Here is a 25331-nt window from a genome sequence, read left to right on the forward strand (position 1 = left end):
ACTTCTTGTCTACATCACAGCCCTCCTTTATCTCCCAGCTGTATTATTTCTTACCCTTTCTGGAAATTTTCCCCTGAGACTTTCCCCTTGCCAACAATCCTGCTGAACTCCTATATTATTTACTGCCTATACAACTAACCTTGCCCTTACTATATATTCCCTTCTGCTGTTATCTTTTATATACGGGGCTTATACCCCAATTAAACATTCCATTACTGTAACAAACACTTATTGAGACAGACACTGGACTTGGCACAGGGAATATATAAATAAATAGGACATGGTCTTTTTCCCTCATGGAATTTAGAGTGGAGGAGACAGGTCTGAAAATGAAAGGTAAACCATCATTTTGTATGTGCCATAAGAAGATGTCTACATAAGATGAAGTGGTGGTCACACAGAAAGGGAATGATCAGAAAAGTGTTCCAGAGGCAGGTACATTTGAATCTTGAATGATGAGTAAGTGCCATGCAGAGGTTCAAGATGGAAAAGGTTACAGATGGAGAACCTTGGACAGTGAGAGTTTCTCAAGGGCAAACCATGCTTGAGTCTCAGTACCCAGACAAGAGCCTAGCAGTGCGTCCTTTGCAGTAACAATGAAATTTAGCAATCCATTGCAAATAACACCTTTTTAAAGAAATCTGTCAGTTCTCCACATGAATCATGAAACATTCATAATCCTTTGAAACGTACTGATCTGCATGTCTCTGGATATTCACTGAAAATAGTAAATCCTAAATCAAATTGAAATACTACCTCCTCTAGAGTCGTAATTGTATTTCCTTGACCTTGTAGCATAAGGTTCAACTCCTCTGAACAGTAAGTAATTTCAAAGAGGCAGTAAAATTTAAGCATCTAATCTCAGACTAAGAATTTGGCATGTTTAATATCCTTCATATCCAAAAAAATGACAATCTAATTCATATAGCTGGCAAAGTGAGACCTAACTTTGCCACCTGATAACCATAATCATTGTTAACATGGCTATACATTAATAGATTGGAATATTTTCAATGTACTTCCTCAAGCACCGTCATAATGCAATGATTAAAGTTCTGGGCAAGGATCCAACTGACAATTAAATGACCAATACTATTACATCTCCAAATGCTGTCCCAAATGATTGTGCTTTCTGAAATGCAAGTAGCAACAGTTCAAGCATGCACGGTTTAGCCACTTTGAGAATGAGAAAGCATCTGTTTTCCAATCAAATGAAGTTTACCTTCTTTCTGATCAAATATAGAAACCTAAATTATTCAAATGTTTGCATTCTTTATATACAGTCAATCAAAATGTTAAGACTATCTTTACTCTTTGCTTGATTTTCTCCTGGTAATTCAAAGAGCATTTACACAGTAATGCCACTAATAAACTTTCTCAGAATAAATGTCATTGTAATTGTTTCTTCTAAAAGAACTACAATATAGGCAGTAATGCAAGAATCTGCATTTAGCCAATCAAATTGAAATGCGACATTTCACATCTATGTCACAAACTGTTTTCGTAATTTTTAAAGATTCTGCCTTAGTGAGAGTTGTATTTATTACCCATTTCATGTAGATGGGCTCACATAATTACTAATTTAAGGTACTATATTTTTTTTTTACTGATATCTAATAGGTAATTCTATCCAAACTCATTTTTTTATAGTGGCTCTCATGAGGCTTTGAGTCACCCTCCAAGTATTTTATGGCAAATGATACAAGTTTTGTCATGAAGTCTCAAACTATGAGTGGCTGTGTTTGAGTTTGAAGTCTCAACTATGAGTGTTCTTGGCTTGATTACAGGCACTCACTATCTACTAACAAAAATAAGTAAGTCCACCCCTAATGAAAAAGTGGCTTTGCTATCTTTCTTTTCCTTCTGCAGGTGAGCTTGGGATTTCTTGACTATCTGGGCAAAAATTGAGGAAAATCCAAATAAACAGAAAACAGTAAAAAAAAAAAAAAAGATATTAGCTTGAGTGATTATAATTTTCATCATAAATAATGATTTTTATTTAACGCAGAAAGAATAGATAAACACATACTAAGAAGTCCACACCTATGGTCTAGGCATATCAACAATCTGGTTCCAATATTTTCTGGATATTTATTTTGTAGCATCTCTACACCGTTTTCATGAATACTGTAGCTATTATTCTCAGTCGACATCAATTCTCCCTTATCAGCTCTTCAGGAGCTGGTTTTCCTCAAGGGCTCTGGTTTACCTGCAGGGCAAATGTCTGCAATTCCATTTTATATTGCATGAAAGCACTTATACTAAGCCTCAGCAATAAATTACTCAAAGATTAATGCTTGGCATCTTTTAACCAATGGTTTTATAATCACGCAGGTATAAAACCATGTAAATATACACATACACCACAGTCTGCATATTCTTCTCTAAAATGAAATGGTCTCATAGCTTAAAATAAAAGAAAAAATCACTTTCCCTCAAGAATTCCCTTCTAAACCTGGTCTTTCCACCTTGATGTCTCTCTCTGCTCATCCCTCACTGTGAGGCACAGAAGTTTCATCCTAGTACAAGGAAATGTATCATTAGGGTCCCTTTCAGATTAATTAGACAAAACATTAGGCTTCCTTGAAAGAGCTCATTGTCGGCCACTTACTCATTTAGGCCTCTTTTCATGCCAGGGTGTCTATTTTGGGAGATTCATGCATTAGTGATAATTGTATCACTTTACAAGTATTGTTAAGAAACTTAAAGATTTTATCAGGAAGCCCAGATCCAGAGTCTCCTGATGAATACGAGGAAAAAAATGGGGTAAGAAATGGAGAAAGAAATCTCCATTTACTTCCCCAAATTAACTCTCCTTAAACATAGGAAGGGCAACAGATTACAAACGTCAGCCCTAATGCAGGACCCTCTGAATATCTAATATCTAAGAACTGTCTATGGCAGGAAGGAGGGGAGCGTGGTGGTGTTTCTGATTTGGGTATTTGGTACTTGTAGTTCTGCTGTCAACCAACCTTTCCATCTGTGATTTTCTGGCTAATCAGGCCAAACTATGGCTCTCTTTTCAATCAGTATCGCTTTTATTTGGCACAGCATTTGACCCTCAAAGGCCATGAAACCAGGAAGGCAAAGTCTACCAAAATCGCCGAATTCAGTAAGAGAATTACAGGTTTGTACTTCACTTTTATTCTGTATTCTAACAGCTTCAATCCTAGAGCTCCACTCTTGACCTTTAGTACATAAAAGTGTTATCAGAATTTTCTCTACATTATTACTGGAATCTGAACATGTGAATTCTAGCTTTTACCACTCTGTATTTTGAATTCTATGAGTTAAAACCACACATGCTCTTGCAGAATCCAGAGGAAAAGAAGTAAAATAATCCCTCATTTATGACTTTATCTCACAAATTACTTACTAACCTAGAGCCTAGCATTATTTTGGTTATATATTAACATATTCACAAGGGACTAGGTACAGATATAGTTATAGATACAGGCATAGACATAGATGTATAGTATAGTTATATTAATAAGAAGAGAGTTTAAGAGAGAGAATAAGACAGATTAAGAGAGACCAAGAGAGGGAGAGATTGAGGCTTCGAAACATAAGCCAAAAGCCTAAACTTTCTCAGCTCTGAATGGCATAAGAAAATTTTGATGAAATATTTAACCATATGTCATTATTTCATCTTATTTCTCTTTCAAAAATTGTTTTGCTCCCCCAATCTTGACTCCATCTCTTTAATATTTGAAATTACCACTCAGCCTCATTCACACCTATCTCATCCAGTGGGATTCCCAGCACCTTCCACACCTAACCCAACCACCATTATACCCTTTTCTTTCAATCTAAACCACCTATTGCCACCTATTGTTCTCAGATGTCTCTTTTATGCACACAGTGAGGACTTTTATGTTTTTGCTACCAGATTTCAATGGCCCTGGTTATGAAGTGTTGGACTTTATTAATTGGTGATTTGAGAAGCTGTGAGTATCCTAATGACTTTAGTGAAAGAATCTCTCTTTATCACTTAGTGGTTCACTAACTTCAAAGCTTCTAGTCAAACGTGAAGATTAGCAGTCCCGAGACCTGGAGCATATATCTGGTCCTGTCCTTTACCGTCTTTGAGACCCTAAACAACTAGGTCTCAGGCTACCATTTGCAATAAGTTCCTATCTTGTCTAGCTCCCAGGGTCATCCTGTAGGTTATACTGAAACAACACCGAAGACACTGTCAACACGGAAGTGATATGCAAACAAAAGGGAACATGCAAAACACCTGCTGGAAACTTCCTCCCCGGGGAGATGGAAATGGGACGTTGTCCTCACCTCTGGATTCATGGAACTCCAGTGTGACGTGGGCGTCAAATCCAAGGCTGAAGTAATTATTGAAAACATTCAGAGGAAGCTGCAATGATGAACAAAGGCAGAGGTAAAGTTGTGTGTAACCAGGTAGAAAGAGAAAAATATAACGTGTCTCAGGGTCAGTCTCCAGGAGAAAGCTCAGCCACGACTCAAGGTGGAGGGTGTGTACACAGAAGGAACACGGGAGTTTTTAATTAATTCATTAGTGAAAGCTCAACTCAAATCATACTCCCAAGAATTTTAAACAGTATAGGGAACAAGGGATGCAAAGACAAATTATTAAATGAGAACCATTCTTGCGCATGTTATAATAAGGGAACCTGATTAAACTAAGGGATGCACATTTGCAATAGTTGCAAAGAATGATTTATGAAGCAAACTGAGAAAGTAAATTCAACTGTAAGGATTTGTCTAACCTACTTAATCAGTGGATACTCTTTTTTCAAGAATTTCTGTTCAGTGTATTGATATTGCAACTTAAAATGAATAATATTTAATTTGTTTACCCTTCACTTATTTTCAAAAAATATATATATTTTGGAAAAAGGAAAAAATATATATATTTACCAGTATTCGGATTCCTATTTAGTCTATCAAACCTTGTATCTTTAATATGGCCATGAAATACGCAAACACAGACACACAGACCCTCGCACGAGCCTTAGCTCTCCTTCCCAGAGTCCTCCGGGTCCCTGGCTGTTACTGCTGCAAGCTGAGTAAAGGGGAGAACAAACTACGCAGCCTAAAGTCCTGCACTAAAACTGCAAAATTGATGTGATCTTAAGGCTTCTGTTCAATGTTAGAACAATTAGAAAAGCATGTGGCAAATGCTAGAAGGGAAATGGTGATTCTTTCACTTTTCCTTCTGCAACTCAGAATGGAAGATAAATGTTAAAGTAAATAGAGAGGTAGTTTTATCTCAGCTTGGATAACGTTTCCAGATAAGTATCAGGTTTATCCTCCAGATAGAAATGCACTTCTCTTCTATTAGAGATAAGTGTTTAACCCTCAAGATGTCAAAACTAAGTTTATTACAGTGTTTCATATGCCCCTAGGTCAGTAAGATTTTCTGTTCAACTACAGTGAGAACCTGGTCCCATTAAGAGAAAAATAAAACGAGAGGGAGAGTAAGAGATAGAACAAGAGAGATATTATACAGAAAGAAATTGGATTGCCTTGGTCTCTAATGGAAATAGAGAATGACCCCCTCTCCTCAGGGAAGGCCCTGAATCAGAGCTTATAATGATTCAGAAGTCAAATTAGCCCTTCGAAATGGTTACAACTGACTGGAGAACAGAGAGGAAAACCAAACACATGGACAATGCCAAAATCATGTCTCACTTTCCTGGCTTTATATTTGAGAATGTCCAGTTTCTGCACTTAAACAAAATACCAGTCCTTAGTAAAGGGTTGGTGATCCTGCCAAAAGTACAGATATGTTCATCCCTACCATTTATGTTCTTTTGGCTACAATTCTAATCCATGTCTTAGCATCCACTGATAACTTAGGAGAACATCTGGTCAACATTCCCTAAATAATATCCCAATTTAGTCTGTTAGTATGTTCTTATTCATATTTTCCAGGAAAAGTTGCCCCAATTTCCTACACATACCCTCAAAAATCCATTTTCAATGCCCTTTAATTATCCAGATTAATGTTCCCTGGCTGCATCAAGAAGTCTTTCCATTTCTTAAGCTGCTGAGAAGAGAATATAGATTGCTATTGAGGGTTTAACCATTCCAAGTGAAGTGGGGAAAGAACATTAAAATTTCCATATGACACACTTCTTTAATACTTTGGCAGTTTTCTATGCAATTTCTCTAAGTCAAATACATTTTTAGAAAGAAACATCATATTCTAAGATGATACTTGTTTAAACAACATCATGACATTATGAACTCAAGCTCAACTGAGCAATCATGATATCAACTAAAAACCTTACAGTTTCTGGATCATGATTTAGGTGCAAAAACTATGAAGACAAGACAAAACACGTTTTAACCTATTTTAGCCAAATAAGAAACTTGAGCATCTATCACAATTGGTCAGGATCAGGATGCTAATGAACTAATGGGCACTGGTTTGGTCTAAAATGATATCAGGTTTTAAGGCTGAAACATCCAGGAAATCTCAGCCTCAATTAATGGCATAATCCAATAGAAAAGGGATGCTGTTTAAAGTACAGATGCCTGGGCCTTAATCCTGCATTTACTTAATCAGAATCTCTGGGGACTGAGCCTCATAATCTGCATTTTTTTTTTTTCTTTGCGAGGAAGATCAGCCCTGAGCTAACATCTGATGCCAATCCTCCTCATTTTGCTGAGGAAGATTGGCCCTGAGCTAACATCCATGCCCATCTTCCTCTACTTTATATGGGATGCCGCCACAGCATGGTTCAGCAAGCGGTGCATCGGTGCACGCCCAGGATCCGAACTGGTGAACCCCAGGCTGCCGCAGCGGAGCGTGCGCACTTAACTGCTTGCGCCACCAGGCCGGCCCCCATAATCTGCATTTTTAACAGGTATACCTGGAGATACCTGCACATACAAAAGTTTGAAAACAATATCACAGAAGAAAAGTGGAAAATAATATGGAGGAAGTGGCTACTCAGCAACTTATCAAATTTATCTGAAATTGAGACCAGAACATAGAACAAAACATTCCACTGAAGCTCTACAGTAGCATATTTATAACTATGTCCCTTGGATTGTTTTGGTTTGGGTTGAAATAAAAGCTCAATCACCAAAGAGAAAACATTAAGTCAAAACATTTATTTAGGTGTCTTCAAGTCCCAACCAAGTGATAAAATTGGCTTAGTTAATACTTCCTAAACATAAGGGATATTTGATATCAGACCAGAAATTTCAGGAGGTTATCTTTCTATTGAAAGACCATGTGCCTAATGCTTCCAAACATATATATTTTTCATCTTCTCATAGGTTATGAATACGAAAGATTAGAAAATGGATACATGTCTTCCTGGTATGGAATGTGAGAACAGAGAACAGCTCCCTGAGCTCTGGAAGCAATTAGGAAATCTAGGTCTTGAGAAGTCTATGGGGCAGATCATTGGGTAGTGTTATACTCATAGTCCTATTAGCTGTAAACTCAACCACTATCCTGTTATCTCATAGGAAGGAATGAGCACACGACTCTTGAGCCAGAAATGTATTTCTTGTGACTCAGACAGATGCTCCATGGTTCCTTTCTGCTGAAGAAAGAACTCTCTAACCTTACATACACCATCTTCAAGTTCTTCTGGAGGCAAGTCTGGGTTTCTTTCCACATGCAGATTCCAGCGATCTAGCTGTACGATTGTCCCATCTTCTACTTGGCAAAGGATCTTAGAAACTGGTTCATCAGTGTAGCCCTAAGGAATCAAAAAACACACCCATTGCCATCTAGAGTAGTGAAGAGTGTAGCAAAAACTATTTCATGCAAGGAAGAGCCTTTCTGCTATACCTCTTTATTTTGCAATTAGCAAGGCTGGGAGAGTAAACTATTTCCTTCGAGGTACTTAGAATTTAAGACAATAGTCACAGGAAATGTGCACAGAAATGTTAACTCTAGCTGGTTTGAGCTGAAGAAGAATTTTTGCTGGCACCAAGAATCAATAGTTACTGGTAGGCATTGGGGGCCATGCTGGATGGCTGCTTTTATCAGAGTAAAAACAGGACTCCTCAGCCCTCCTACTAGAGGAACTTGGAGAATATACACAACAAGTGTGTGTGGAAAGGGGGAAAAGAATAAAGGTGACATCTGACAGACAATTTCTTCTATTAACATTTCATTTCTCTCACCTCTCCCTAACTTTGTAGTAGGATACCATTCCTGCCATGACCTAAGGCAAGTGTGACTGACTGAGGAACAGCCCTGTAAGGGAGCTACTTACTCCCTGAGCAGACATTACCAAATAGCATGATTGTTAACAATAGTGAAGTCATTGATTTGGATAAGAGGAGTTAACACTCATAACACATTCGTTGCTTCATGGAAATATTTTTATTATGTATACTCTGCCTACTTGACATAGGAGAGATTAATTTGTTCACCCAAGGCCAAATTAATATCTGCTAACATCTGAAGATAATTTTAGCCTATGGGAAGTTCACTCACCCAAAGGCCAGATTAATATTTGCTAACATCCAAAGAAATTTTCATGGTGCCCAGACCAGGTGATGGTCTCATATGAGTCCATAAAAAGCTGGTGGGACTGTATATGTTAGCATATTGTGCCTTCTTACTATATTAGTAGTACAAAAAATGAATAAATGAAATGGCTGGTTAGTGACAGGTAACTGCTTCCACTAAGCTTGCCTGAAGTTGGTTCCATGGTGGAAAGGACAGTCCGCTGCCTACAGAGCCAAAACCATGATGACAACGACCAGAAAAATGAAATGCTCAATAAAGGTATAACTCTCCCAAAGTAAGGGTTGTAGATCTGACCAGATTTACTACCCTGGAGAGTGCAGAGGGTCAGGATCAACTTAAGTCCTTGTGACTGTTTTACATGAAGACTTGAGGCCAACCCCCCCACTGTCTTTTAATGGATACCTCAAAAATCCTCAGGCCTGTGTACTAGCCACCATTTTTTTAATACCCAACTTTCCCCTCCCCTCTAAATGACTATAAGTTTAAACTGAAGAAACTACCAGATAAAATCATGGTTCATGGGCACACTGATTCTCATCTCTAAGTCATTCCAGGGACAGCAGCAGCATCCTCCTCTTCCATTAGAACATCTGTGGATTTGGGGACCCCGTTGCTTGATAACATGGGCAGCCCCTGAGAGCAGTTCTTACCCCTCCCCAGTTGAGAGTTCGAGCCAGGTCATTCCCAGTGCCCAGAGGAAGGACCCCGACAGGAGGCTGAGGGCTCAGCTGCAGTTCATCCAGGATAGAAAGGATCCAGCCCACCTACAGACATATTGGGGGCCAGGAGAGATATAAGCAAGAGAGGTAAGTTACAAAGAAGACAACTTGAGAGGAGGTGGCTTTAAAGAGCTAAATGAAATGGTTTTGTTTTTCTTCAAAACATGTTTTAATCCAGGGGCCAGGGAACAAGAAGACCACTTATCTCAGGTGGTTTCAAGATGAATAAGAAGTCTCTTATTGGGAAAAGGACCATTTTGTACAAACTATCATACAAGCAAAACTGGACCCTTTAATCTGTTTAACTAGAGATCTACTTTAAAATTTAGAAGGGTTTAAAATTTAGGGAGGTATATAACGTAGGACACTGGAAGGAATACAAGACTCAGACTGAATTTCAATTCTGGCTCATACTGTCTGCCTAATCTTAATTAAATTATTTAACCTCAGAGACTCATTTGCCTGATTTTCAAAGTGGAGATAATAATACTTACCTCACAAGATTGTTTACAGATTAAAATATATATAAAGCCCTTAATCTGGTGCCTGGCCCGTGTAAGCACTCGTTAAATGGTTACCCTCCATGGTACCATCTTAGAAATTAGTAGTGTTTTCCTAAATATCCCTACATTTCTCTTAATGAAACATTATGAAAACATAATTATGGATGGACCTAGGGCTTATTACAAGTTTAGACAATAAATAGATACTTAAATAGTAGAACCACACTCTTGTTTAATCTTTTTCTGCCTAAGATAAACAATACTTTGGGTTTAGTCTTATTATGACTATTTAGAAAAATTACCCCAAACTTGGAAATAGCAAAAAGAAATGTGCATATCCTTACAATGTCATATTAGTGTTTCACAGGCCTATCTAAGAACTTTACAACTGTAGGTTAACAAAGATTTCTGTCCTGTAGAAATACAGATGTTGAGAAGAGAACATTACTTTAAAAGGTTATGGCTTGGGAACCGCACTTGTGGGTGTCGATGGAAGAAGAACCAGAATGCTGATTATCGTAGAAGCTGGAGTTTGAGTAGGTGGACGTTCATAATACGTACTATTTTCCAAGTTTTATGTAATTTTTAAAATTCCATAATAAAATATTCAACATGTGGTGCAAAAAAAAAAAAAAAAAAAAAAAAGGTTATGGCTTTATTCCCACATAGCTCATTAACCAATTTTGTCTCGAATTTAGAAAAATTATTTTGGTATAATGTACATAATCCTTTTCCTCTACTTCTCCAATAAATCAGCTTTATTATGTTGCTGATTCCTTCATTAAAGAGCTAAATAAATTTTTTGACATGTATTCATTCTAGACGTGTATGAGAGTCATTTTTTCAAATTTGAAAATTATACATTAACAGTACATTTATTAAACACTACTATATATAAAACACAGAACTAAGCAATTGAAATAAAAAGATAAATGAGCTAGGTTAAGACAGGTAAGGTATAACGCCTGCCCTCAAGGAGTTTACAACAACAAAAAGAGTGACATACTGATTGCTTTCTATGTGCTAGTCCCTGAGCAAAGTTCTCTAATGAATTACCTTATTAAACTTTAAAAGAACTCTATAAGATAGATATAATTTTCATCTCCATATATATTCTTTTTTTTGGTGAGGAAGATTGGTCCTGAGCTAACATCCATTGCCAGTCTTCCTCTTTTTGCTGAGGAAGATGATCCCTGAGCTAACATCTCCACCAATCTTCCTCTATTTTGTATGTGGGATGCCGCCACAGCATGGTCTGATGAGCAGTGTATAGGTCCACGCCAGGGATTGAACCTGTGAACCCCAGGCTGCTGAAGCGGAGCGTGTGAACCTAAACACTACACCACCGGGTCAGCCCCTTCATCTCCATTTTACGATAAGGAAACCAAGACTTGGAAGGAGGTTCAACGACCTCCTTAGTATCAAATGGTTTTGTGGTAGAGCTGGCATTCAAAATTAGGTATGCCAAGCACCAAAGGCCAACCTCCTAATCACTTTGGTGCAGGGAGCCTTAAAATAAAAAACTAAACCCAGTTCTGGATATGGCCTGACCATCCTGGAGACAGTGGCATGAACTTTTGGAATCTTTGGAGTGCTGGAGAAACCTTAGAAATTGCTTAGTCAAATTCAGTTAATTTGCAGATTTATTAACAGGTGCAGAGAGATCATGCCATTGGCTCAAGACTTAAATAGTTAGAAGTAGCAGAGTCAGAGTCATATGAGGTCTCTTGATTCCCATCTAAAACCCTTTCTCCTCCACAATGATTACTTCCCAGGATGGAAAACTTGCCCATCCATCAAGAAGTTTAAAATCGTGTTTCCCTTCCAGAAAGGCATAGCACAATGTTCACCCAACGTGTTCAACTAAAAATCCAGAGCAATAAAAGTGTCAAAAAGTCCCTCCATTTCCCCAAACTGGGCAATTTACTCCTAGACAACTCCTTAGATTTGGACCCAATGCTTCTTTAGCTCTTCTTTTACACACAATACTAACAAAGCTTGCTATTGAAGAAAATAAAAAATGCCAGATGCTAAAATAGCTCTGATGATTGTGCTACATATTGTTCCTGTGCTGTTAAAAGCACAAACTAAACACAGTAAAAGTAGAGATGCTCCTACTAAACTACAAGAAGGGGGTTTAAAGGTCATTAAAAGAGACGTAAACACTCAGAAAGCCCGATAATCAGGGATCACTGTCAGCAGATGCAAACAGCCCTGAGCAGAACCAGACACTCTCAGAAATGCAATGGAACTTAGTGGAAATCTAATTCAACATCCACACAGGGAAAAGAAGGCAGTCCTGAGAGATGATCATTCAGCCTCCCCTCTATGGTTTGTACTCACAAGTCAGTCCATTTCTTTTAGGTAGATTTAAATTAGAAATTTTTTTCTTATGCTTAGTTAACACGTCTCTCTGTTCTTGGTAAAGATAATGCTATGAGTTTACACTTTCAACACGCTATTTTCCTCTAGACACAATCATAACAGGAAAAAAAAAATCTTCATGGACCAGAAAGAAACAAAACACAAACCGGCAAGCCGAGGAAGTCAGGACTGTGGCCTCTGTCTGATGATGGGGAGTAAAAGTTCGCCCCCTGCTGGCAGGAGGCTGTGCTGGAGCCAGGTTCCTTCCCCGTCAGGAGAAAAGAGGGAAGAACCCCAGCCTGAGACCATGGCCAATAGAAAGCTGAGAACAGTTATGGCTGAAGGATCCTGAGAAAGCCTCTCTCTAATACGTGGTCCCAAGTTCCCAGTAGTTCACTGACATACCTGAAACACCCCTGACATCTCTGGACGGGAGCCTGAGCCACCTATAGAAAACCTGACTCTAGTCTCAGAGTCCTGGAAACCCTTCAAACTACTGGAAAGGGATAGTGAAGTGATGCAGAGAAAGAAAAGGGAAAAATCAAACACAACAACTTCCTCTGAAGATGAGCCTGCAAAGAAAAATTCTAAATCACATGAAGAATGCTGATACTAAGATGGACAGGAAAGTTAGGGGATTAATTCACTGTCCGTGAAACGCAAATAATTTCCAAATGACTGAAACAACCAGCTCATCCAGCACCCCTTCAATTACATTGCTTAATTAGTTGCAACACACAGCACTTGGCATATTTTCCACCACAACTAAAGAAAGCTATCCAGATTGGGCAAAATCATTTTCCAGTTTGCAGGGTTCTTTCTTGCCTTCGTGTTAGGGAAAGCAGGGCTGACAGATCCAGAACACCAGGTCCCAGGCTTTGCCCCAAGCAGTACAGCCACGCGGCTGCAGCAGCCGCCGCAGCAGCTGGCCAATGCTGCCACCACCTGTCCATGTGCAGCGTCAGCTCCCACTGCGTGTTTCCCAAGAGCCTTTTGAGCAATGTTTCCATTCTGCAATATACTAACATTAGAGGCAGCTGAGGGGTGGAAAGGACAGTGAATTGAAACTTTCTTTGAACAGAGCAGACACATGGTGTATTTCCTTATATGCAGGCAAAATGTGAAGGACATTCATACTGAGAAATCAAAGGAAAACAAGGGCAACATTTCTGAACTCTGAAGGATAATCAAGATGCAGGATTTGATGCCTGGGTGTCCCTTTCTAACACGTACACTATGATCTTCTCTTTGACATTTTAATTTTTATTTGCACTTTAGAGTTTACAGGATGATGTGTGTTAAAAGAAATGTTTAAAACCAGCCCTAAGGAAATCAAGATAAAAGAAAAGGTCTGAGCTTTTTGAAATAGAATGCAGATTTAGGATATCCATTCAATCATTCACAATGACCGCTACTGAGGGTGTACCAAGCACTTCCTCTAGAGAGAGGATGGGATACACGTAGGCTGAGGGAGAAGAGGGGCTTGGAATGATCTGCTTGGCTCTGTCAATTAAAGGAAAATACTACTTCCTTCCCTGCTGTGGCTGTAATAAGGCAGGGCATGGGGATGCCTACTGTTTAGGGTGTATCCTCATCTAGGGAAGCCAACTGAACACGAAATAAGTGTGAATTGGGCAGCTAATGTTAATTTAACTCCGGGCCTTTGAAAAGACATTCACATGGTTATAGGTGGACCTGCTGATGAAATGTGGCTAATCCAAATTGGAGGACTATAAGCACAAAAACGTATACCGGATTGCAAAGACAGTACAAATCAAACACAAAGTGTCTCATTAATGATTTTCATATTGACTGTATGTTGAAATGATAATATTTTAGATATATTGGGTTAAATAAAATATACTATAAAATTAATTTCAACTGCTTTTTTTTTAAGTGTCTTCTAGAAAACTTAAAATTGAAAATGTGGCTTGCATTATAGTTCTCTTGGATAGCAATGGTTTATACTATTATAATGCTGCAGCTGTAAAGACCCTTAGACATCCAAAGGTATCCCTTTGCCAATTTCGATTGTCCTGGAAGAGGCTAAGGAACCTGACAAAGGTCACAGAAATCATGGCAGAACCACTTCTTTCACCTCCAAGTTCAATACTGGGAGATCCATCACTCTGCCTCCTTGTATTTTTTAATAACAGAAAATTAAAGTAACTAATATCGAAGCCTAAGAACTTTTTTCCAAATTAATGCAAGATATCTATATATTAAATAATACTTTGGACACTTAAACTAATATGGTTAAGGGTTAATATATCCTCATGCTGATCAGTCAAAATATTCCATTCAGATTCCTCCTTAACCTTGCCACTATACTGACAGAATTCTGACAGCCTCTACAGTGATAGATATGCTCCCAAACTAAGGGCTGAATACCTTATGTCAAATATACACCTGACACTTTCAAGAGACACTCTATACTTCACTTGTCTAAAGCCAGCAGTTTTTCTTCATGAATCCATCAGGATGCTTCTTCTTACACTGCCCTCACTCAAAATTAAAAGTTTCATATTCTAAACTGATAAAATTTAAAATATCAATCACAGACCTTGATAAACATTTCATAAACCCCATATATCTTTCACAAAACACCTTGTTTTAACAAGGTAAAATAAAATAAAACTTGGTTTTACATAAGGTACAAGATAAGCAAAGTTTTGATTCTGAGCGATGGGACTATAAAGACTACTATTGTCAAAAATAAATAGCTCAAAAGTATGCACCAATTCCAGGGTAAATACACTACTTTCATTTTAGACACACCTGTTGGCAGGGGACCCAAGTGTGAATGTCTAGTGCATTTGTGAGTTATGAGGAAGGATGTGAAAACTGAAGTTAGGAACATAGTTAAGGTCCCTAAGGGGAAAAAGTACCTAGAATATAAAAGAACAGTTATATTTAGCCTTGTGGAATACCCATTAATTATGGTATATTTAAAGAAGAGATGCTAGAAAAGACAGGATATAAAACGTAGGAAAAGCAGGTAGTCTGTGTGTCAAGAAGGCTGATATTAATGGCACCAGAGTGTATTCACAGACACTCAACGCTGTAACTGGATCTGGTCATTACGAGTCATTAGGGATGTACCAAGTCTCTCTCATCATTCTGGTTTTGTTCCAGACACTCTATCGAAACTGTTTTCTTGGAAACCACCAGTTACTTCCTAGTCTCCAAATTCAATAGCAATTATTCAGTCTCTCCTTACAGATATAACCATTGCCACTTTCTGGAAACTCCTTTTTTGGTTTGTTTTCTCTACAGAATAGACTACTGATTGTCCTTCTACTGCTATCTTTTCATTTTCCTTTTGAATTTTGGCTCAGACTCTATAACTATAGGTGTTTCACAAGTGTCTGGGCTTGGCTGTCTTCTCTTGTTGTCCTTTATGCTTTGAAATCCCATATTTTCCAATACTTATCTAATTGCAGAGAATGCCTCAATACCACATAACCTAGAATAGTACTTCCTACACACATGTGCTGAGTAGAGGAAAGGGAGAAGACAGCAGTGGGGGAGAGAGAGAGGTGATGGAAGCTTCACCGGATAATGGGGAAGTCTGGAAGGTGGAACACCCAATCGAAGATGAAGCCCAAGATGTGCAGATGTAGATTTGAGGTCATTGTCACTTAAGTTAAGAAAGAGGAAGAACTATGGATTCAGGACACCAGGCATATCCTCAACTTGTCTGCTGCTGTCACCAAGTTTTAGAGAAGGAAAAAAGATGTGAGTGGGATGTTGAAGTCGTATGGAAAGACAAGTAGATTCTAAAATAAGGAAGATAACTGTAATAAAGGGTCACAATGAGTTGATCATTTTATTAAAGATAAATAGCCTAGGGGGATGACTGAGCTACGAAGAACACAGTGCGAGACTGCGTGTGTGTATGTTGTGTGTTGTGTGTATCTCCATCACCAGAGAATCTGTTTGGATGTAATTCTTATTAAAGAAGTTGGAAAAACTCCACATTAGCATATCCCTAAATACATCTCCCTAGAACACTACAATTGATTGAAATTTAATTAGTATTGTGGGGGAAAAAAATTCCATGGTCAAATAATTTTGGAAAACTTGGGTTAAACAAAGTGAAACACGTTTGGCTTCTTTGCTGTAAGACTTTATAATGAATTTTATAAGCTAATAATGTGTATTGTGAATCTCAAAGAATAGTAACCACTACTTTCTCAACTGAAAAAATGTTTTCCTCTCCACAGAATATCTTAAGGGACCAGTAGAATCACTGTTCTATTTTTTTCAGTTGCATTTATTAGTATTTAATGTGTATCCAATGCTGCATTAAGTGCTCATGTGCTATGAGAGATAAAATTAGAAGATTTCGTTGCTACCTTTGAGAATAAAACATTCTAATTAGGGAGAGTAAGGAAAAGCCAAAAATAGTTCATAATAAAATCCTAGGTCCTATGAGAGCAGACTCTGGATACAGAAGAAAAAGACAGTGGACAGCAGAATCTTAATGTTATGATTCTCAACTCTGCCTTTGCTAAATATGTCAATATTAAGTAGAGGGCAAATGGAGAAATAGACAAGAGAAACAGAAAAATAGACCTGTGATATTAAACTTCAGCCCAATTCCATCTTTTCCTCAAAAATGAATACAAATGAGAACAATCAATGATCTTTAAGACAAAGCAATGTGAGTCAATATTCTAAATTTTATTTCCACTAGTAAAAAAAAAATGCAAGAATTCAATTGTGTCCATATACTTCTCCTAAATAATTGTGACCATTTATTAAGAACAAATGGAAATAAGTCAGTTTGTATTTTTAAAAGAATTTTAGTCATCTGTAATCTTCATTCTAATGATCTGACCACATCCTTACCTTGTGGAACAGGAAAGAATATAGTACAGTTGAGGGAATGAAACATAATTTAGAAAAATCAAGTACAAATCCATGAGGATAGTAACAAAGTCCCTCCTAACCCTGAAAGGCTGGGATTCACAGGAGAGATACATGTGTTTTTTAGGGGATTGGAAAGACTGTGAGGTGGGAATGAAGAAAGAGAATTGTCATAAGGAAAACAACAGAAAGATGGAAGAAATCAGGGAGAAAGCTGGATTCTATTTTGAGGACCTACCGTTCCATCCCCACCACAGGCCAGAATCCGCAGATTTGGTACTTTCCTATACAACTCAAGCCTGTAGAGGAAATAGAAGAAAAAGTAAACAAAAAAGCACTGGTCATACCTAGCAGAGAGAAAACAGCAGGGCAAAAAGTGGTGGTGGGGGCACTGCAGAAAATGTATAATCAGGAGGATGATGCCATCAAAACTAGTTACCAAGTAATCACAAGAGGATTGACTCCAACAAGTGGAGCAGAGGTTGGCAGCAAACATCATCTTTAAATGGCCAACGTTGGAACAGGATTTTAGGATGTCCTAGAGTTTTATTTCCCATAATTCCTATTAAGGTGTCAGCTCACATTATTTTCCTCATTAGTTGTGACTTCCTTCTTTTTCTTTTCCCATCATTCTCCTCCCTCCTTTCTCAAAAACAAATCATCATTAATCGGCAATCAATAGTCTTATATGTCTTCTCCTATTTTATTAGCTTTTTCTGGATCTATTTCTCAGATCTATACTTCCCACTCTTAATCCCAGGAAACTTTTTTCAGAGAGACGGGGGAGGATATCCTACTAGCATTGTTACTACCACACCCACAATTCCATCTCTCTCTCTCAACTCACTAACACTCAAACCCCCATTTATACTCCTCAGCCTGAAGAGGGAAGACTTACTGGTTTTTCTTTATTTTGAATTTGACTGCCTGAAATTAGATCATTTTATCTTTCATAATGGCTCTCAAGAAAATGCAGTGATATCACCCCTGCTAAAATCTTTGCTTAAGTGAAGCTGTTAATAGTTCTGTTCTAGAAAACATCACCTATTTACAGAAAATAACATTTTTTCTGGAAATATTTCCTGTCCTGTCACGTCTTTATGGTGCTCTATGAAGTGTCTACCTAAAGTCTAACTAAAGTGATAAAATCTTAAGAAAGGTAAGCATCTAAAAGGTCAAAAGCCACGGTAGCAGATTTGCATTAGTACATCCAAATACAGAAGAAAATATAGAAGTCTGAAAGCAAACTCTGGTGGTCAAGAAGTTCATAGATTAAGGGAATAATGGCAGAAATTAATTTTCACATTTAATGTTCTCCTGTATGCTTAACATATGTAATTTATCCATTTCACACAGGAATATTACTTCTCTAGAAGTCATCTGAGCTGATGTTTCTTTACCTTTGAAACTGTTACTTATAAAAAAAATACCAGTAACTGGTATCCTTTAAGTTCTAATGTTTATCAGGTGACATCGAAATATTCTTAATAGATGGGTTTTAAGAAGAGAATCAGACAACAGAAGAAACATTCCTGCTCTTTCCCACCATGTACCAAAAGGAAGATACAGGATACACGTCACCTACATGTAGACTTTATTTTCAATGCTTCTAACAAAAACAGAGTATGAAATTTCTGAGAATGCCAGAAAATGGCTTGAGCAGGAATTAAAATGTCTCCCTGACTCTGGTGTAGAATCCACAGGTACCATCAATTAATCACTCAATCTCTCTCTCAAACGGACAAAGATGCACACACACACAGCCTTGAATTCAAATCATGAACATATTCATGAACAAATATGACCACTCTCCACAAAGATACACTTACATTTCCATTAATGTACATCTCCAAGGTTGTACATGCATAAATAGAAAAATGACGGATCCTTTCCCAATTCACAGACTTGTTAATAATCCACAGTTGCATGTATATAAGCAGTAAACACACTAGAAGTATTCCCTGAGTTAACAACTGACAAGATGGTCTGAAGAGAATTAACCCAATGAAGAGTAGGAGGGGAAACATCAGATGAAGTTTTAAAGGGAAGAGAGCACAAGTGAGAAAATAGATGAGAGGTGGTCAGAAAATATTTCACAAGGTAATCAAATAATGAAGCGTGACTTCAAAGTCCTTCTCATTTGCCTAAAAGATTATGGCCCCTGGAGGGTATTTCCAGACTTACGCATCTTTTGGCCCTTCCTGAGAAAGATCAAAGACTTGCCGTGGATTCAGGTACCACATGAACATCTGCAGGACTTTGGTTCCCTGTGAGGAAAAAAAATGACAACAATAGGAAGAAATTTCCAAATACCAGCTACTCATTTAAAAAATAAAAATAAATCCTGTTATCTAAAATAATATCTAATTATAAACAGCATAGAGAAGTAGTTAAAATCATGAGCTTTGGCCATCAATATACATAGGTTGAGTGCCCAGATCAGACTTCTGTCTAACCTATGTAACTCTGGGCAATTGCTCAATTGCATTAAGCTCAGCTCCCTTGTCTTTAATGTGGAGACAAAAATGCCTAGTTCACAGACTTGTTGTAAGGATTAAATTCGACCATGTTTAAGGAATGCATCACAGTGTTTGTCATACAAGAAGTGCTTAATGAATAGTATCTACTAGTTTTACCACCATTACTTAATGTCTGAAAATCCATGTAGGGAAGTTATTAGTCAGCCTATGTAATTGAACAATTTTTACTTTATTGTGCAGATTACTATTGTCTTTGCATAATTTGAAATACGGACAGTATTCACTAAGTATAACTTTATTGAAATATTTTTTTAACTGAAGCAAAAGTATAACAGGCTCCCCATTATTTTATATATATATATATTTATTTATGTATTTATATAAATTTATATAAAAATAATATATAAATATTATTTATTTATTTTTATATATATATATATATATATATATATATATAACTTCTCTAGTTAGTGGTATCAAATCCTACTTTGACATTTTTCAATTTCCATGTCTATATCTGTTTGTCCAAGCTAAACATTTCTCTCTCACATGAACATTTTTGGAGTGTTTTAAGTAATTGTGACATTTATACAGATGATCATCACGGCAAATACAAGGCAGTTCTGGAAATCATTTCTTAAAGTGAATTGAGCAAAGAAGAAATGAAAAAAAAATCTTTTTATTAAGCTGTATCAGAAGAGCTTTAAAATCAAGTAAGGGGGGCCGGCCCCGTGGCTTAGTGGTTAAGTGCGTGCGCTCCGCTGCCAGCGGCCTGGGTTCGGATCCCGGGTGCGCACCGAGGCACCACTCCTCCAGCCATGCTGAGGCCGCGTCCCACATACAGCAACTAGAAGGATGTGCAGCTATGACAGACAACTATGTACTGGGGCTTTGGGGAAAAATAAATAAATAAAATCTTTAAAATCAAGTAAGGTACCTCATCTTAGGTCATTATCAACCACAGCAATAAATATTCCTAAGTTTGTGTCCCTACTGTGCTGTATTTGAGCATCACCCTAGTATAGTAGAAACAGCGTGATATTTGAGGCGGAACTAACTTGGGTGCTCTAACTGGGTGATTATGAGCATTTATAATCCTGCAGAAATTCAGCATATAAAAATAGGAGGGCAGTGTCTACTTTCCAGGGTGATTATGAGAATTAAAGGAATCAGTAATAGTTACATATCTAGCACTGTATGCAGCACAAAACAGGGCTTTGTAAATGTTAGTCCCTTTCTTTCTTGCTCCTTGTTAGTCTATTCATTAAATTACACTCGAGGGTGTGAAGGCTCCAGTGTAGTTCATAATTATCACATTGTGATGCCAGTTGTTACAGAGGCCAATGCAGGTCTTTTGTTCCACATTTCATCCAAACCTATAATTTAAAAGTTCTGCTTTATCATGTGCTTGCTATAAATTTAGGAATAACATCCTACCCTTAATTATTGCAACTAATCCTTCAGTTTCACCAAACAACATATTTTGCTTCCTATAAAATCCAGACATAGATTTATATACATAATAGATAATAGATTTATATACATAATAGATTTATATACATACTAACTAAAACCTGGATCAATCTCTTTCTTCCCACACTGGGCCTTGCTATCAAGTAATTACCTCAAGTAACCTTTTATGTTTAATTGGGAATTAGCTCAAGTAATCCTCCATGTTTAATAGGTAACACCAGAGTCATTTTAATGACCAATCAATATACAAAAGATTTTCAACGGACTCACTAGAAAGTTAATTTTTCAGTTTTAGATTCCTACAGCAAGATGAATTGTTGATGTTAATTACTCCTTTCCATCTTTGGGTATGGCCGAGTACATGTCTCAATTTCAGCATCTCCTATTATGCATACAATACTAGGTAATTAACTTCTTAAAAAAAATAAAAATAAGAAGCATTTAGAGGTTGTTTTCCTTAAACTAAAATTTCTCTAGAAGGTTTGAGTGACCACACCATTTTGTTTTTGCTCATTTTCAATCTGTGTTAGTAAGAACACCTAATTATCTCCATTTATCCTTTTGAGGAAAGGGTATTAAGGCTGGCAAGTTTTGCACTGCACACCTCTAGGAGGCACCATTTACATTGCAGCCTATTGGAATAAGGTCTTCTGGAGTTGTGTAGGGATAACTTGCATACCCATACATGGCTACTCTATCAGAGTTTACATTCAGACGTGATATCATTACTTCTTTTAAAAGTAATCTTTCTAAAATATATGCATTAGCAAAAATGGTAAGTGTCGGAATGAAAGCATTGCATTGTTTTAAATCAGTAGGGAGTGGAAGAAAAAAGGTCTAATATATTTAAGTCAATTCTATTAACTCTGCTGTTACCTCTAGGATAAGCTACTCTAGGGCTTTAATAAAAGTAATTTATTCAACAGTACTGAATGGTCTGACAAATACTAATTCACCAGGAAAAAAGTAATTTCTTTCTCACTGGCAGGATTAAATCTACTTAGTCACTGACACAATCGTCATTCACTAACCAGTCCGAAACACCCTCACAGTTATTACATGCTCTATGCCAAATGCAAAAGCTGCAACTTTTGTGCAAGAGTCTAGTTTTCTCCAAAGGAAAAAATGGCTTACACATCAATCTAGACAGGGAGCTCATACATACGGTTGTAGATATAATACCTCACTGACCACAGAACTTTTTAAGATATCGTGAGACTGGGTATTTTTATGGAGTGATAAAACTGTTCTTTCCAACTCCAGGTGTTAGGGAACAGAGTGGGGCAGGAGAAAACAGGTAGATTGTTCTAGAGGGAAATGAACAGGATTCATCCATTCACCTACTATGTGCTAAGCACAGTTTTAGGTAGGGGAAGAGAAAGATGGACAAAACAGAAGATCTTGCTCTCCAGAGGAAGTTCTATTCATTATTCATAAAAGAAAAAATCATGGTAATGATTTGGGGGTATGGAGAATCAATTAAGAAGGGTCAGCTCAAATAGTACATCAATCTTCTCATGTAGGCTGAAACATTCTGATAGGTTAATAAGCAAGCCTTGGTTTACGTCATAGAAGTATTATCTAGATCATGGAAAGAACTGCACAGACAATAAGAAAGGCCCTAGGAAAATAAAAATTAGTGGGAGGAAGAGGTTAAGAAATAATTATTTCAAACTGGCTCCAAACAATCCCAAAGGAACACCTAATTTACTTAATAAACACATATGAGGCTCCTACTCTGCCCATGTGTACACTCAGGAGCTCAGAAGGAGACCAACGCAAAGTAAATGAGTTCACTAATGTGGCAAATGCTATGGTAGAGACGCCTACTGAGAAGTATGAGTGGTCAGAGGAGATACTCCAAGCCCAAATTTGGGGATTAGATGAAGGCTTCCTACGTATGATACTTAAATTTTGTCTTGAAATATGAGTTAACCATTTCTTTCCATGTGCAGTAAAGGAAGAAGTTTTAGGGTAAAGGCACAACATGTGTGAAACAGCAAGACATGCCATGGAAAAACCTCATTCCGTTCAGTCTTCAAACCATGAGGCAGGAGCAGTGGGAGACAAAATTGCCCAAGTGAGTTTAGATTAAGTAACATTTGCTAAGGAGCTTAGGCTTTATTTTACAGGAAATAAGAGTCCTGAAATGCTTTAATCAGGGGAGTTAGGCTGACATTTTGATATATCAGTCTAGCTACAAACTAAAAAGCTAGACATCAGGTCCTAGATCTATCAAAGGGGCTAGATGGCTTGGTTTGGGTCTTAGCCACTGCTAGAGACTGAATGTTTGTGTTCCTCCAAAATTCATAGGGTGATATCCTAACCCTCAATGTGATGGTACTAGGAGGTGGGGACTTTGGGAGGTGCTTAGGTCGTGAGGGTATTAGTGCCTCATGAATGGGATTAGTGCCTTTATAAAAGAGACCCCAGAGAGGTCCTCCGCCCCTACTGCCATGTGAGGACACACTGAGAAGATGGCTGTCTACGAACCAGGAAGTGGGCTCTCACCAGACACTGAATCTGCAGGTGCCTTGATCTTGGACTTCCCAGCCTCCAGAACCGTGAGAAATAAATTCCTGTTGTTTATCAGCTACCCAGTCTATGGTATTCTGTTATGGTAGCCTGAACAGACTAAGACAGCTGCCCTCACACTCCCACCAATATTGTGACTTCGAAAAAGGGACTTTACACAGATTCATTGTTTGGTTGTTTTCATTCCATCTGTTGAGGCTGGCTCAACAAGAATATCTTGAGATTGGATTTTGACATGTGCTACCATCAACTGACTGCCCCTCCGCCCTCTTCTCAGCCTTTTCTAGGCTTTAGGAGCCTAAAATTTTATCTAAACATAATGACTCTTGATTTATCCCCAGATTGAGCATCGCAGAAAATAACATCTTCATTGAGGTTGTTTCTTCAAGTTTTTAGAAACAGTTTGGAGACTCAAATATTTGAAGTTATTTACTCTCTTCGTCTCCTACTTCTCCCCACCGTGGTCGATTTGCCCCTGACTTAGCAGGGGAGGACCTGGTCTGGGGGAGCGTGTCCACAGATGGTGGTGTGAACTCGGTCAGCATGAGCCTGTCCACAGACTGGAGACTCCTTCCTTCTATCACCTACTGATAAGGACCATGGGAGCTCCAATCCAGGGGTCCAACTCATGCCATACCTCAACCCTAGAATTTCACACTGAAAAGTGTGAGAAGCCAGGGTCTGAACCCCTCAACTCTCAAGACTGGCTAGTTAGAATCATTCTAGTGGTCAGAACATCTACTTAACCTTGAACTTATAATAGACGCTACTGGAAGATGAAGTTCATGAGAGAGTGTGAGGGAGAGATGGTGTGAAAGCAGGAAGCATCTAGAGATATCAGAAGGGACTACAAGACTCAGGTAGAAAGATGTCAATGAGTCAGGGGCATCCAAGAAAAATAATAAGTTTTGAAGTTAAAGCAGAGACAAAAGTAAGAGAGAAGGCCTATTTCTCGAGCCCTCAGGTTGCCACATGGAGGAGGGGATTATGCTGCAGTAAACTTTATCTTCCACTTACTACCTTGTCTCCACAGGAGACACTCAAAGTTGATACTGTGGTCCCTGGTTCCAGTGCTTATTCTTTCAAATAATTCAGATCCCAACAGTAACAGTAGTGCCACCAACCTCTAAAGCTTTGCAAAACACCCAGTATTATCTCCACCTTAATAGTGTTAGAAAAACGGAGAAAATTATTGGGAAGTTATCTGTTTAAAAGAAGGAATTGCTTAAGAGAAGGACATAGAAGTAGTCCCCATGTGCATTCATCTCATTATATTCCTGCTAAGTGTTGGCAATTTTCCGTACACATAAAATACAGTAGGAAGAAAAGAAAAAAGCGAGAGATATTTTACTTGCCAGCAGATGGCGATACAGTCTAGTTATTTAAAGAACAGACGCCTAACCAAGTTTTTTTTTTTTTAAAGTTTGAAGTGTAAGCTTCAAGAACAGAAGAGAGGGGAGTGCTTTATATCTAGAAGCAAATGAGCAGAATACATCTATGAAAAGGCAAAAACAGGATTTAACAACAAAAACCACAAACGATTTCTCTACTGATGGCAGTAAGCCCTTGCTAATCAGAGCGTGGTCTCCGAGCAGAAGCAACAGCATCACCTGGGAGCTTGTTAGAAAAGCAGAATCTCAGGGCCACCCCCTGACTCACTGAATCAGAATCTGCATTTTAACACAGTCCCCAAGCCATTCATAGTCACATTAAAGCTAGAGAAGAAAAGTCCATGGTTCTCAACACAGGCTACACAACAAACTGGGGAACTTATACCAGCTAAGGGGGCCTACCCTCGCAGGCTCTGATTTAATTGGTATGGGGCAGGGAAGACATCAAAAGATGCCCAGCTTATTCTGATGTGCAGCCAGGGTTGAGAACCGCTGCTCTAAGCTAAGAGAGGAGC

General features: G+C 38.1%; 1 protein-coding gene across 9 annotated transcripts in view; it reads right to left on the minus strand.

The window, feature by feature from the left end:
• The window catches only part of DGKI (diacylglycerol kinase iota), a 311737-nt gene that overhangs the window by 170758 nt on the left and 115648 nt on the right, over positions 1-25331 (minus strand). For all 9 annotated transcript variants that reach the window (XM_087431348.1, XM_087431314.1, XM_087431324.1 and 6 more), the window contains 5 exons: positions 19122-19204; positions 17176-17236; positions 9130-9243; positions 7560-7697; positions 4291-4369 (listed from right to left, as the gene is read on the minus strand). In XM_087431348.1, coding sequence (XP_087287474.1) covers positions 4291-4369; positions 7560-7697; positions 9130-9243; positions 17176-17236; positions 19122-19204 — 475 coding nt within the window. The remainder of the gene's footprint in view (positions 1-4290; positions 4370-7559; positions 7698-9129; positions 9244-17175; positions 17237-19121; positions 19205-25331) is intronic.

The sequence above is a fragment of the Ceratotherium simum genome, chromosome 1 (assembly GCF_057802395.1).
Source record: "Ceratotherium simum simum isolate JZ-2026a chromosome 1, ASM5780239v1, whole genome shotgun sequence".
In the NCBI taxonomy this organism is placed as follows: domain Eukaryota; kingdom Metazoa; phylum Chordata; class Mammalia; order Perissodactyla; family Rhinocerotidae; genus Ceratotherium; species Ceratotherium simum.